Below are 13663 nucleotides of genomic sequence, written 5' to 3' on the forward strand. Positions count from 1 at the left end.
CGCAGCCACGAGCGCGCCGCGAGCGCCCGGCCCGAGCGCGGCACCCGCCGGGGGCGGCCCGGGCAGCGCCGCTCGTGCCTCGGGCCCGCCTGCCGCGGCAGCCCCCTCCTCTTCCTCCCTCTCGTCCTTTTCCTCCCCCTCCTCCTGCTGCCCCCAAGCCCGCCCCAGTCCCAGGCGCACAGGGCTCGGCGAGCACAACCGGAGGGTCCTGCCCCTGCAAACGGGCTGCTCGGCCAGTTAACGAGCACCGGGGTCGTTTCTTTTATCCCAGCTCCACGCCATAAAGACTCCTGAAGCATGGCTCTTAAACGGCCACATTCCCACTTCAATTTATGGGTAGGACCTTTAACCAGATGCTTACTTTTACTTCTTACAGAATCACTTACAGAAATTTGATTAATCCTAGCAAGCCACTGTGTCCTGCCTCAGTGAAGAGCATTTAGGTTGTTTTCTGGCATATGTTTACACATAAGATCTGTGTAGTAGCACTGTGGCGGATGGCACTGGTTTCAGATATTTTTTGTCTTTTTATTTTGGGTCGCTTAGAAAGCTAAAGGAAGAGTCCTTGCAGACAGCCTTCTGAGAAAGGCTCTTCCTTTCTAAACCTCCCTTAATGGTGCTTGCAGCAGATCCTCAGGTATATTTTTTCCCTCTAGTTCAGTTTATTGCTACACCTGAAAAATCTTTTTTCTATTGCTTGGTTACTTACAGAAGTAGAATGTCTCTTCAAGCTTGAGAAAGGAGCCAGAACTATGAACCAAGAACTATTTTCAGTGTAACAGTGATTCAGGAAGTTACCACAGCAGAGGTATCACAAGTTTTTTTCCCCTGCTGTGGTCACACTTGCCTTTAGGGCTCCTTTTACCCTGCATTCACTTACTAGCCGCAGTCATGAAACACAGCTCTTTCAAAAGAAATGGAGAGATTGTTTCAGGTCATACTAAACAGTTACATGCCACTGGCAAGCAAATAACTCTTTTTGATTTCGTCCTTTTAAATTATACAGTTCTCCACTTAAATTACTGTAGAGGATTTTTTCCAGCTTTCTCTTTCTAAAGGAAAAGAGAACATAAGGATATTTTAATCTGTCTTTCCTAAACCAGACCTATTCTCCATTTTTTATTTCACTTGCATTCACTGAACTGTTGCTCTGAGCAGCATCACTTGTCATAACTTAATGTGAAAGGCTACGATAAGAGAGAACAGTGAGACAGGAATTACTGGAGTCTCCCAGTACTGTTGTTTGCTGGCACTAGTCTCTTCCATGTTCCTGTTGCTACCTTGAACAGATTTCTGTTCAGCTTGGAGGAAGACTGTTACACATTCCTGTTTTGTCAGAGTACAACATTCAAACCCTTAAAAGGAGGTCCTGTGGTCTCTCCAGTGATTTCTACCCCTTGCTTATGCCCACCCTAATGCTTGTGCAGGCACATAACAAGTTCATTCAGGGAATTGAGTCATCTGAAAAGTGATTATATTTGGTAAATATCATCTTCACCAGGTGATTATAATTTTTATCAGTTCTAGGCTATTTAAGTTCTGAAAGTAATTATTCACTTGCTTTGGAACTCCAAAGCTTCTCTGGTAGTATTTTTTGTTACTTTTCTTTCAATAAATACCAGGCTTCTCTGTTTTACTATTCACAATTCACAATTAATGGTCTAGTGCTACAGTAATAATGCCAATAGTAAATGGTTGTGCAAACCTTGCACACACTATCACCCACAACCCAGTTTCTCACATCAACCTCGAATTTATCCATCATCCAATTTAATAACTAAATTGCTGAGCATGTATAGGCACATAACTGTGGCTGTACTGTGACAGGAGTGTCTCTGACCTTAACTCATCCACACATTTTTTCACATTCCTCATATTGTGTTTAATTTCATAGTGCACATAAATGCATGTACAAATAGCTCTGGACAAAACTCTAAGTCAGCAGTGAATTAATTCACAAGACAGTGAATTAAAACTGATATAAAAACAGTTTATATTGTTACTTTTAGCATATTATTTTCAGTCTTCAAAGTGTAGCAAAATTAAGATAATGCAAAAGCAGACTCATTGCTTCCTACTGGCTTTTAAAGCGTGGTCCAGTTGCAAAAAAAATAACTAGGCTCTTCTTTAACTCTTAATTGTCAAAAAATTAAAATTTTCAGTTCCAAAGCAGTGTTCCCAGAAAAATGAGGTGAATGAGCATGTATTTAAAAAGGAAGCACAAACAGAGCATACTTGGAATATACTTACAAAATTCTCATCTTCCAAAGTAAAAAGTGAATAGAGAATAAAAGCAGGTGACTATTTTTGAACTGCATTTCTTTAAAGTGTTCTCAGGCATCTCCTCAGGACTGGTGCTGTTTGTAGGATAGTACTGGAGACCCTGGCAGAACTGATGATACTGGAATTGTAGTCAACACCTGATTCTGAAACAAAAACATCTTAATCCTACCAAACACCCAAAGAAAGATAAGGAGGATGCTGACATACTGGATCCAGGCAAATTTAATAATTTCCCAAAATCCTGGCTGATATTTAAAGAAAGTCAAGGAGTGTTAATGAAGAAGCTTCTGATTGCAATAAGTAAACAAAGGAACTCAGAGGCAGAAAGGCACAAAATCTGTTAAGATATCAGTTTTTGTGGCAAATGCAAAGCCTCTGAGCCACAGAAACACCTAAAAGCCTTTTATCATAGTAGGGTAACAAAAGCTGCAGAGAATATCTGTCCTAGAAAACATTTAAACCAATTCTGGGTAAAGTACCTACTTTGTGCCTGACTCACCAGAAAGTTGTTATTGGTAATAGTCAGGCAGGTAAACAAACCTCATAAGAAGTATGCTCCATACAGATTCTTTTAAACACAGGCTTGTTCTTGTCTGAGAAAATGAGCAAAAACATAATGAACAAAGTATTATTTTGCAAAAAAAAAAAATCAAGTCTGCTCACATGTGTAACAGATGTAACCCCTCCACTGTGGGGGTTATTATTATCTTACATGCATATTTCTAATGATTTGCTTTAGGTCACAGACTACATTATCATGCTTTGCTAGTGGCATCCGTGATAGATTGGGACAGCAGGTGCTGCATGAGCAAAGCAAGATTCACTAAGAATATTCACTGAAAATGGCTAAGAAACTGCCTTAAAGGCCTGTTTAGTAAAGCTGAAAAGCAACACGAGTTCCCAGTAGAGAAAGGCAGAAAGTGGTTAGGCAAGTAGAACCATCTGGAGGAATGGACAAACAGGTATTTCACTAACTCCAGAACTTCAGCATTTGCTTAGCTAACAAAGAAAAAGTTTAGAAACAAATCTAGAAGAAAACAGTTTTCACTTGGCCTGTAGGTGAAGGCCCAAATAATGCAACCCAATTATGTCACAGTTTATGCAGTTTTCAAAGGATATAAAATAACTTCCACTGGATAATGAATAGTGGCATTAATGATAAATGGTGTATCTGTTGCTCTTCCTGTCATCCAAACAGGGCTGGGATCTGAAAAGACTGTTGTCACTAAAATGGGGAAAGGAAACATCCGGGTTAAGGGGCTTTTAGGTCTTAATACAGGACCCAAATACCTCACAAAACATCTGCCAATATGCGAACTACTACCGTCCTGTAGTTCACAGCTGCACATTCAGGCTTACCATTTCTATCCCAATATGCTGCAATGATGTTTGTTAGGTCATAGTCACTTGCAAAAGGACTTGTGCCATTGACCACAGACACCTGTTACAACAAGGAGACACTTGCATTATTTGTCCAGTCTTCGAGACAGTAATTCTACTGAGTTTCTTACACAAAGTAACCATGCCCTTGAGGGAATGCACATAAACATCAGACTGAACATCTTGGCAGAACAACCTCTTCCCTCTTTTAGCCTAACATCAGTTCCAAAGTTTTGGGGTTCGCTCTGTGCAGGACTACAAATAACCAGGGTGTCACCTATGATACCAGGAGGATAAAAGGGGAGGGGAATTGATGGGGAAGGGAAAAACATTTCCTCACATTGTATCTGGTATCCAGTCCACAATGGTTAAGTAATTGCCTCTGGTTCAATTTCAGGTCTCCATTCATATAGAGCCGAGACCCTGGCACAGGAGAAAAAAACTGAAGAAAAGCCATGCTCTGCATCACAAATGTTGACATTCTCTGAAATAGTGAACACAAGAGAAGAGAATTTAGGCGAGGACATACACACTCCCCACACACACTTTTCTACCTCTTCGTATCTACAAATTTTCTACATGGATTCGATATTTTTCTGACTCCCAAGTTTCAGACCATTATATTAGTCTAAACAAGGGAACACCGAATAAAAAATATTTTTATTTTTTCATGAAGTGATCTACCTTAGTTATTGCATACAAAGTTCCACAGGAAATTCAGTCCAACAGTCTGTGGTTAATGACAGTATTACATGTAAAAAGCAGCAAGATGACTAAACACATTCCTTGTAAACACACTTTAAAAAACTCAGCAATCAAAATCAAGACTCCTGCTCTGCAATAAGGACCAAATAAAAAAGTTCCTCAGCTCTTATCAACCACTCAACCTGAAGGAAAATTTTCACATTTACAGTGGAATAGAAGTCTTGTGAATATTGTACCTCTCTGTGATACCAATCACTGATTTAATACTTCAGCCCAAATTTAGGACTGTTGGACACTTGTCCACCTGCAATCAGCAAGTCTCTTGGATAAGCTCAGCCTAATCTCCCTAGAAAAACAAGTTCTTGTCTGCATGGCTGCATCCAACACAGCTCTATATTATTGCTCCTTTCAGATGTATCCATGAGTTCTTTGTGCACTGGAGTTTTACTTGTTGCTTTAGGTATTAATTGCACTGCCACTTCAGATACAACAGCAGCAGAATTGAATGGTCTTGTCTTCCTGTAACACTTTCTTCCTCCTCCCCGTTACGGGATACAGAAGATATTGATAGGTCATTACCAATGCTTCAAGAGTTGTTAATTAAGCAAAATATATGGAGTTTTAGGCTGTTGCAACAGCCTGCCTCTCCACCTCAGAAAACTAACTGGTTATGTCAAGACAGCAGTATGTAAGAATGCACATCCTTCTCCCTACTGCAAGACTCTCAGTTATTTCCTGGTGCCACCCACAGTGATACTCACTGCTGTGCATTTCTGTCTTCTATGCTGCACTACAACGCAAGAGAATATAGATCTTAAAAAAAAATTTTAAAAAATTTCTAACAAAGTGTATCAAAATATGCAAGCTAGAGCTAGACTAGGAATGACTTGGCAGAGGAAAAAAATAAATATTTGTTAGTAAAATAAATATTTTAGATAGGAATTTCAAATGTGAAAAGTTTCTTTTCATCCTTTGTATAACCACTACTGGAATATTACACTGGGTCCATACATGACAACAAACATAACTAAAAATGCTCACATAAAGCTGGTAGGAAAAGAGTAGAATCAGCTGAATGCCAAATACATGCTCTGTAGGTTGGAGCGGAAGTTCCAATTCAAAATGCAACTGATCCATTTTGCCATCTTGATTTTTGTCTTCTTCTCTAGTCTAAAAGAATATGATTTTTAAAAAATACAGGAATTTCTGTTAGAAAGAAAAACAGAAAAGGTAAAACCCTAGGGGACCTCCACAACTGCAGCATGCACAATCAAAGGAAGCAAATTAGCTGCAGTGTTAGGAAAGAAATAAAAAGCTGCTTGACTTGATAGACCAAGAACTACAGGCAAGGAAGAAGCCTGCAATGTTGTCTGTTATACAACATCTCATATGCCCCCCCAGGAAGGGAAAGCTCACTAGACTCTTCAAAGTCTTTTCTGCCCTACACCATTCTGACCACCTCCCCTGCATCCTACAAAGCATGCCTTAGTGCTGGATCTTCTGTCAGACCCTGTGCAAATATGACGGGTGGTCAGGCTTTTGCCTCGTGCCACTGCAGCATGCCTCTTAATGGCCTCTGTGCTCCAATTCCTGGCTGTGAGCCAAGGCTCGCTACACCTCTGTGCCACAAACCTCTGTGCCCAGTACTTCAGCTATTTGCAAGCATAGCAAGACTCGTAAGAGGCAGACAGAAAAATAACTAACACTGTGGAATCCCAGAAGGAACAATGACTGCAAGGCAAAGGCTATATGCTTTAGGAAGCTCATATATGCTTCCAAAACTAGGGCCTATCTAGCAACCCATGCAAGTTCACATCATGTTCACATCTCCATGTGGCCAGGAGAGGAAGGCACAACTGATTTGAGGGAAGTAAACTGATGTGTTCATGCAAACCATCAGTGGTGCTTAGGGACATGGTTCAGTGGTGAAACTGGTAGTTTGGTTAATGGTTGGACTTGATGATCTTAAGGGTCTTTTCCAACCTAAATAATTCTATGATTCAGTAGCGCTGAAGAGGGAGTTAAACCGGACTCGTTAAAAGTCACTTCTCCCAAGTGGATTCTGATGTGAGGCACGAGGTTATGCGTGAAGCTGCTGCCCCTTGAAGGCAGCAGCGCCCACTCATGCCCTGAGCCGGCTGCCCCACTCTGCAGCCCCACTTCTCGCCGCTGCTGCCAGGCCGCCCCGGGCAGGCCTACCGCCAGGAGCGGGACTCGGAGCCGGTCCTCCTGCAGCCTGTTGAACGCCGGGAACGTGCTCCACGCCAAGAAGCTGCCCGGGCTGGGCCCGATGGTAGCGACGAGGAGAACCTCGTACCGGAACCGCACAGTGGGCTGCTCTAGGTACGTGCTCTGCTTCAGCCAGAAACCTGAGGGCAGAGACAGCACGAGATTTCAGGGGCGAGCCGGGACCGGCCGAGCCGCGTGGGGTCGAGTGGCGCTCACCGTGGCTCCGGTAGGCCACCAGCAGCGGCGGCACATAGGTGAGCGCGGTGATGAGCAACAGCACCAGTGCCGCAGCGGAGCAGAGCCCGGCCCGGTAGCGCGTGTAGAGCGCTGGGTGCGAGAACAGCTCCACGCCAGCCATGTCGGGCGCTCCGCCCGCGCCGCGCTCCCGCCGCGCAGCAGCGCGGACTGACGGGAGCCGCGCCAATCAGCGCCGAGGGGCCGGGCGTGCCAGCCAATGAGCGCACAGCGCCGCCCCCGGGGCCGCGTGCCGCGTGAGGCGGGACAGCGCCGGCGGCAGGAGGGGCCGCGCGGTCGGGGCACTGCCGGGGCACTGCCGGGCACCGCCGGGCCGGACGAGCCCGTGGCGCGGTCTCGAGCGCCGCGGCAGCCTCGCCACCGGCCGGTGGCTCCGCGCCGGATGCTACAGCCCCGCCCCGCGATCGCCGGCCGGAAGCGCGGCGGGCCGGGCGGTTGCCGGGGAACGGGCGAGCCGGAAGTCCCGCCTGCCGAGCCGCGGCTGTTGTTGTTGTGACAGGGACCGTGACAGCGACAGGCCCGGCACGAGCCCCCGCCCCCCGCACACGGGCCTCGCCGCCGGCTCCGCTTCCCGCCCGCCCGCACCATGAAGTGGATGTTCAAGGAGGACCACGCGCTGGGTAAGGGTGAGCCCGGGCCGGGTGCTGCCCGCCAGCGGCCCCGCCGCCCTCCGTCTGCTGTGTCGCCATCTGCCCCGGTCGGCTCCCCCAGCCGCTCGTCTGTGGGTGGGCAGCCGCTCGCGGCCCTCGCCGAAGGGTGGTGCGATGCCCGGGGACGGCCTCGCCGAAAAGCTGGAGATCCCCTCGGAGGGTGGGGAGGTGGCTGCTATCCTCGCAGGCTCTCGGCCCTGCGGGCGCTGCCCTCTCGGCCTGAGACGCCGGCAGTACTATTACTATGCAGCGACTAATTATGAGTTTTGTTCACAGAGCACAGATGTGTCGAGTCGGCAAAAATCCGAGCCAAATACCCCGACCGTGTCCCGGTGAGTAACCGAGCCAGCTTCCTCAGAGTACTTAGAGGCAAAGGCGGATAAGCTGTTTCCATCCTTCACACTCTTTGATCAGTTCCTACTAAGTAAATTCATGTTCCTTCTTGTATCCTTAGGTGTTTTAAAGAAGACTCAAACACATCTAACTAATTCAATGTTCCCTTCCCTGTCCCAGTGCATATTGACAAATAAGCAAGAGTGCCTAACTTTATAAACTCTTTCTGGGCATTTTAATGATTTATAAGGGTCCTGGTTTCTTCTAATGGCAATTATATCCCAGCAAACATCTTCATTATCTTGAGGATTCATTCTGTGCCTGATCCTAAGAAACATTATGAATTCTTTAAACCTTGACAATCTTCCATTCTGGATATATGAGTTAGATGATATTCCCTCTTGTATTCCATGTCTATAACCAATTATCATGGTGAATCTCCTCATGCAAACACTGTTGTTTGAAGAGCCAGTACAAGTGGTGAGCCCTCCTTTCTGCATTAATACCTACCATTCTGCTAAATAGTGAATGACCTCTCTTCTTCACTCCACAATCCCTTTTATCATGTTTCAGTCTGTGAAATGACCACACTTCACATCCTTATGTAACAGCTAGCAACATGTCCACATTCTCAACTTATTTGCTTGTATGTAAAATGTCCCACATCCCATCTGACCATGGGCCAGTTAGTGCTACTCCTGCCTCACCTCTCGGTGAGTAACTTCTTCATTAGCACAGCCCAGAGAAGAATCTATTCCTGTTGCCTTTCTCTGCTGCTCAGATGCACCTCGTTGTCACAACATTGTCTCCAGTTGCAGTCTGGCAAGCTGATATGATCCTTCCCATTCTCTCCTGCCTAACTATCCCGTCATATATGGACTGCAGCAGCCTTAATGACCATACATCTCCACAGATATCCATTCATCTGCTTCAAGAATACCCTTCTTAACCACAGGGGGAAAAGAGACATAGAAACTCACAGTGAGAGACAGAATTACATGCTGCTGTATCAGGAATGGACAACAAGGTGTATGTAGACACAGGAATTAAATCTCAAATTGCAGTGTAGAGCTTTGTCTGGACAGGTCCATGTTTTCTGCTTGATGATTCAGATTGAGCCACGTACCTTTCATAAAATAGTTGGTACCAGTTTAATAGTTAAAAGTGGTTTTCAAATAATGTTTTAAGGGGAACACAGAGCTAAGGAATTGGAGATACTGGAACCTCTTGTAAAACTGTTTTCCCCACCTGCTGCATTTTTCCTTCAAGAACTACCCTGTATGGAGCAATAAGCATCAGGTCTTTTCCACGAGTAATGCTTAATTCTCCTTTCCCCTGTGTCTGCTGCTTTTTGTTTCCTTTTGTTTTATTTTGTTTGTGGCCATCTTGCTCTTTCCTTCCTGTAGTCTATTCCTGATTTCCTAAGGTATGATGAAAGATGTTCTAATGTCAGTTCAGCATAATACAAAGGTGGCCTCACCAGTACGAGCACTTTGCCTAATGCAGTGCAGGATGCCATTAGCCTTATTTGCTGCCAGGTCACACTGCTGGCTTATTTTCAGCTTTGGGTCCACATTGCAATGATTTCGTGTCGTCAGTGTACAAAGTTAAATGACACGTGTACTTCCCTGTCATGGGTTTCTTTTGGGCATAATGCAGCTTTTTACCTCATGACTGTCAGCCTCAGATATAGGAATTTTTGAGCCATTGTGTGTATGAATGTAGGTTTCAGTGTAGCCGTAAAATCAGGTTTTACGGAACTGAGCCGGTTCCACCTCTCATTTGGTTGCAGTCAAGAAACCTTTTTGATCCTCTCCTCTGCTTACTGTTGCAAGCCTGTGCCGGCAAGAGATTTACCCAAGCTGTCTGTTCATACCAATCCTGACCTTCACACCTGCACTTTACAGGTCATAGTGGAGAAGGTCTCAGGATCTCAGATTGTTGATATTGACAAGAGGAAGTACTTAGTTCCATCTGACATCACCGTGGCCCAGTTCATGTGGATCATCAGGAAGAGGATTCAACTGCCATCTGAGAAAGCAATATTCCTCTTTGTAGACAAGACTGTCCCACAATCCAGGTGAGAGGCTATTCATGTAGTATTCAGAACCATTTCAGCAAACCTGTGCATATCAGAGGGTCAGTAACACCATTCTTTGAGGCTCATTTGGTGGTTTTAGGAAGTGTTTGGTTACATTTTCATATCACTGTGAAAGGGTTTTTTCCCTATGAGTTTGATAAACATCTTATTTTTTGAGCCAGACTTAAGGGAAAGGTGACTGAAAACTATATTATAATTTACTTCCATGGCAAAAGGGTGAGCTTTGCAGTTATGATATCCTTGGCTGAGTGCAAGAACACATACATCATCAATCTCAAAAAAAATATTATTCTCAATGTAACAAAAAAGATGCATATTAAATATTTAATAGCAAATGTCATAAATTATTCTAAAAAGCCCAATAACCTGTCAGCTTACAAAGAAATTATGATGTTACAGACTAGTTGCTGTTACTTTTTTAAAAAGTTACTTATTTTCATCTATAAACAAAAAAATGCACAATTGCTATAGAAAGGTTTTTCACATTGCTTTTATATAGGAGTAAGTTTCACTGTTGTCTGCTACATACAGAATATAGCAGAAGCAGCTACTACAGCCGCTTTCAACAGGAGATTTTTTAACAACATTTGAAGAAATAGTAAGTCATGTTGTTACATGACTTAGATGTAATAATATTCTTATTACTTACTTGTTGTAACAGTAACAGTCCTTCCAGGTATCCTGTCCAGACTCAGGAACATTTTTTATTTACTCTGTGATACACAGTAGGGAGAACCATGACAACCATCTTTTTCTACTTGTTTTCTTTTAAGAGTAATAGGAATGCCTGTATGTCATCTTCATAACAGGACTGTAGAACTGCTAGGAACAGGACAGACAGACACATTGTCTCACGTCACATGTTCACTATGAGGTCTCACATCTCAACTGGAAAAATAGGGCTTTAAACCTTCAATATCAATGTAAAAATAACTTTTTAACAGATAAAATATCCCGTTAATGGCTCCGCTCATCTCATAGGCTGAGTTTATTACATAAACTGGATGAGGAGAGGAGGATGTGAAGGGTTAGTGATCTATCTGCTACTCACCAGTTCTCTTCCATTTCAAGCACTGCCTCCAAGTCCTCCCAGCTCCTCTCTTGGGTAGAACGACATGGTTGTTTTCCCTGTCGCTCCCATCCAATCTCCATCTTTCAGTTTGTGAGCCTTTTCTCAGTCTTGGGAAGCTGGAGAAAGGTGAGCTAAGGAGGAACCATTTGTGCACCTGACTGATGTCAACTGCCTGTTCCACCTGTAGGTAAACAGTTGGAGCAGTTGTACTGGCCAAGTAATTGCCTGGGTTTCTTTTTGGTTTCAAAATACAGACATTGCCCTAAATACCACAACTGCTTAGACTGTGAAGGGCCACATGCATATTAAGTTTAAGAAATTTTTTATTTGATCAAATGTTCAAAACCTCAGCCACTGAAAAAGCATTAGTTTCCAACTAAATTGTAATTTACTGCCCAGATATTTTGGTACCAGCACTATTTGAAGTCATCACTTTTTGACAATATAGAAAACAAAGCTTTTGCCCCCCAAAACAACCTGGACCTCAAAGAAACAGTCCAAAAAAGAGACCAGCCGAACATTCAGAACTATACCAGGTGGAGGGAGGAATGAGGTTGCTCACACAAGAAGCAAGACATTAATGCAGCTGCATTCAAGTACTGTCAGGCCATTTATCCTGGTATTAGTCACAGCATCTAATGCACGATTCAGAACCTGAAGTACATTCAGTGATTTATTTCCAATAAAATAAGGAAGTGTTCTGACAAACGTGTTTGTGAAGAATTATCAAAAATTTACTATGCAGAGAGCCCAGGATCATTTTACTAACTCAAGAGTCAACTGCTTTTCATATATCCTCATTTTTGCATTTTAATTTATATACAGATTTATAAGTTTTAGCTTTTATTACTCCTTGTTTATGCAAGGTTCTAACTGTTGATATTTGCAACTGTCATGAGCCAAACAAACCATTTCTCTTTTTTTCCCCTTGAAGCTTAACTATGGGACAACTTTATGAGAAGGAAAAGGATGAGGATGGATTCTTATATGTTGCCTACAGTGGAGAGAACACATTTGGTTTCTGAATGGTGGGTCTTGGATACTATACCATCCTGCTGTGTATCTTGTAAATAGCTGATCATTTTCTGTTCGGATGTCCACAGAAGTTCCTTCTATATACATGCATTTGTAACTGGATTTATTTCTTAATATATTGATAGATCTTGTTTTATTAGACTGTTAAATTATAAAAAAAAAGTTTTGTTGGTTTTGTGCATTTTTGGTTTTTTCTCATGGCTATGAATTCCCAGAGCCTCACTTCTTTGGAGGATACATTTGATGACATTGATAAAATAATAAAGCAAGGTAGTTGGGCTACTAAAACATGAAGAGAAGAACACACATTTATTCTGTTTTGAGGTGTTAGTTTAAGAAAAATAAAACCAATAAATTAGTATTGGGAACACTGGATTTGCTAGCTTCTCCTAAGCAGGACCAAGATGCTGATCGTGTTGAATTGAGCCAGTATGTTCCTCTTTCTCAATTAACAAACAAGTACAATAAAAATTCCTGTCACAAACAGGTAGTGCTGTCATTTCTTTACCTGAATTTTGTCCAGAAAGTTGCATATCACATTTACTAGATGCTATACAGCTGCTTATATTACTTACTAGACACTGTACAGCTTCTCAAACTTCAGTGTGGCTGATGATGCAAGGAAGAAACAAGGAGCTCTTTGTAGGTTCCAAACCCAAGAATTTCAGATCTACTTCATCTCATCAGGAAAAGAGCTAAGCTGGCCCACAGGCTATCAGTGGATGAGTAAATACCATGGACTTTGGAGAACAGGACCCAGGTGTCAAAAGCACAGCATGTAAGGGAAGGGCACCTAGGTGAAGGAATTATACAAACAGGAGACCTAGAGATCTGAAGAAGTGGAAGGTATAATTCTTACATGAGTTATTGCAGAGCAAGAAATAATTGTAAAGGAGTTCAGATTAAAACAGCTGCATGAGCAGCTCTTAAAAAAAAATACAAACCCAAACCAAACACCCCCTCACCCTAAAAAGTAGTTGCATTACAGGTAATTATATAAATACATGTCCTTTCCGATCAAAACTCAGTAGATATTGGTTCGGGTGACAAGCCAGAGGGAGGGGACACCATTCAGAGGGACCTGGAGAAGCTCAAGAAATGGGCCCATGTGAACATCATGATGTTCAACAAGTGCAAGGTGCTGCAGCTGGGCCAGGGCAACCCCCAGGATCAGTACAGGCCGGGACTGAAGGGAATGAGAGCAACCCTGAGAAGGACTTCAGGGTACTGGAGGATGAAAAACTGGACATGAGCTGGCAGAGTGCACTCACAGGTCAGAAAACCAATTGCATCCTCGGCTGCATCGAAAAAAGCATGGCCAGCAGGGTAAGAGGGGATTCTGTCCCTCTCCTCTGCTCTGGTGACACTGAAGCACAGCTCGGGGCTCCTCAGCACAGGAAAGACACGGTCCTATTGGAGCAGGTCCAGAGGAGGTCACAAAAACTACCGAGGGCTGGAAGAACTCTCCTATGAAGACAGGCTGAGAGAGCTGAGGTTGCCCAGAGAAGGCTCTGGAGAGACCTTATTGCAGCTTTTCAGTACTTAAAGAGGGCCTGTAAGAAAGATGGGGCAGGCATTTTAATGGTTTTAAACTATGAGGGTAGACTCTGACGAGATTTA

General features: G+C 43.6%; 2 protein-coding genes across 2 annotated transcripts; one reads left to right on the forward strand and one right to left on the reverse strand.

The window, feature by feature from the left end:
• Positions 1 to 1990: 1990 nt before the first annotated feature.
• On the reverse strand, positions 1991 to 7000 carry TMEM231 (transmembrane protein 231). Its single transcript, XM_027684928.1, has 7 exons — positions 6814 to 7000; positions 6568 to 6737; positions 5410 to 5538; positions 4004 to 4147; positions 3643 to 3724; positions 3403 to 3508; positions 1991 to 2535 (listed from the first exon to the last, which is right to left on the reverse strand). Exons 1-7 carry the CDS (start codon positions 6953 to 6955, stop codon positions 2346 to 2348), a joined length of 963 nt encoding a protein of 320 aa, XP_027540729.1. The 5' UTR covers positions 6956 to 7000; the 3' UTR covers positions 1991 to 2345.
• A 261-nt stretch (positions 7001 to 7261) lies between these two features.
• GABARAPL2 (GABA type A receptor associated protein like 2) lies at positions 7262 to 12527 on the forward strand. Its single transcript, XM_027684933.1, has 4 exons — positions 7262 to 7472; positions 7779 to 7834; positions 9743 to 9915; positions 11943 to 12527. Exons 1-4 carry the CDS (start codon positions 7439 to 7441, stop codon positions 12031 to 12033), a joined length of 354 nt encoding a protein of 117 aa, XP_027540734.1. The 5' UTR covers positions 7262 to 7438; the 3' UTR covers positions 12034 to 12527.
• Positions 12528 to 13663: the final 1136 nt, after the last annotated feature.

The sequence above is a fragment of the Neopelma chrysocephalum genome, unplaced genomic scaffold (genome assembly GCF_003984885.1).
Source record: "Neopelma chrysocephalum unplaced genomic scaffold, ASM398488v2 Primary Assembly neopelma1_68, whole genome shotgun sequence".
Taxonomy (NCBI): domain Eukaryota; kingdom Metazoa; phylum Chordata; class Aves; order Passeriformes; family Pipridae; genus Neopelma; species Neopelma chrysocephalum.

What these genes read in the sequence shown, in the direction of transcription:
- TMEM231 (XM_027684928.1), bottom strand. Translation starts at nt 6,955, where the DNA reads ATGGCTGGCGTGGAGCTGTTCTCGCACCCAGCGCTCTACACGCGCTAC. An exon ending in GGTGGCCTACCGGAGCCACG is followed by an intron (nt 6,738 to 6,813) that starts GTGAGCGCCACT and finishes CTCTGCCCTCAG; the next exon opens with GTTTCTGGCTGAAGCAGAGC. An exon ending in GACTGGATACCAGATACAAT is followed by an intron (nt 3,725 to 4,003) that starts GTGAGGAAATGT and finishes TTGTTGTAACAG; the next exon opens with GTGTCTGTGGTCAATGGCAC.
- GABARAPL2 (XM_027684933.1), top strand. Translation starts at nt 7,439, where the DNA reads ATGAAGTGGATGTTCAAGGAGGACCACGCGCTGG. An exon ending in AATACCCCGACCGTGTCCCG is followed by an intron (nt 7,835 to 9,742) that starts GTGAGTAACCGA and finishes TGCACTTTACAG; the next exon opens with GTCATAGTGGAGAAGGTCTC. An exon ending in AAGACTGTCCCACAATCCAG is followed by an intron (nt 9,916 to 11,942) that starts GTGAGAGGCTAT and finishes TTCCCCTTGAAG; the next exon opens with CTTAACTATGGGACAACTTT.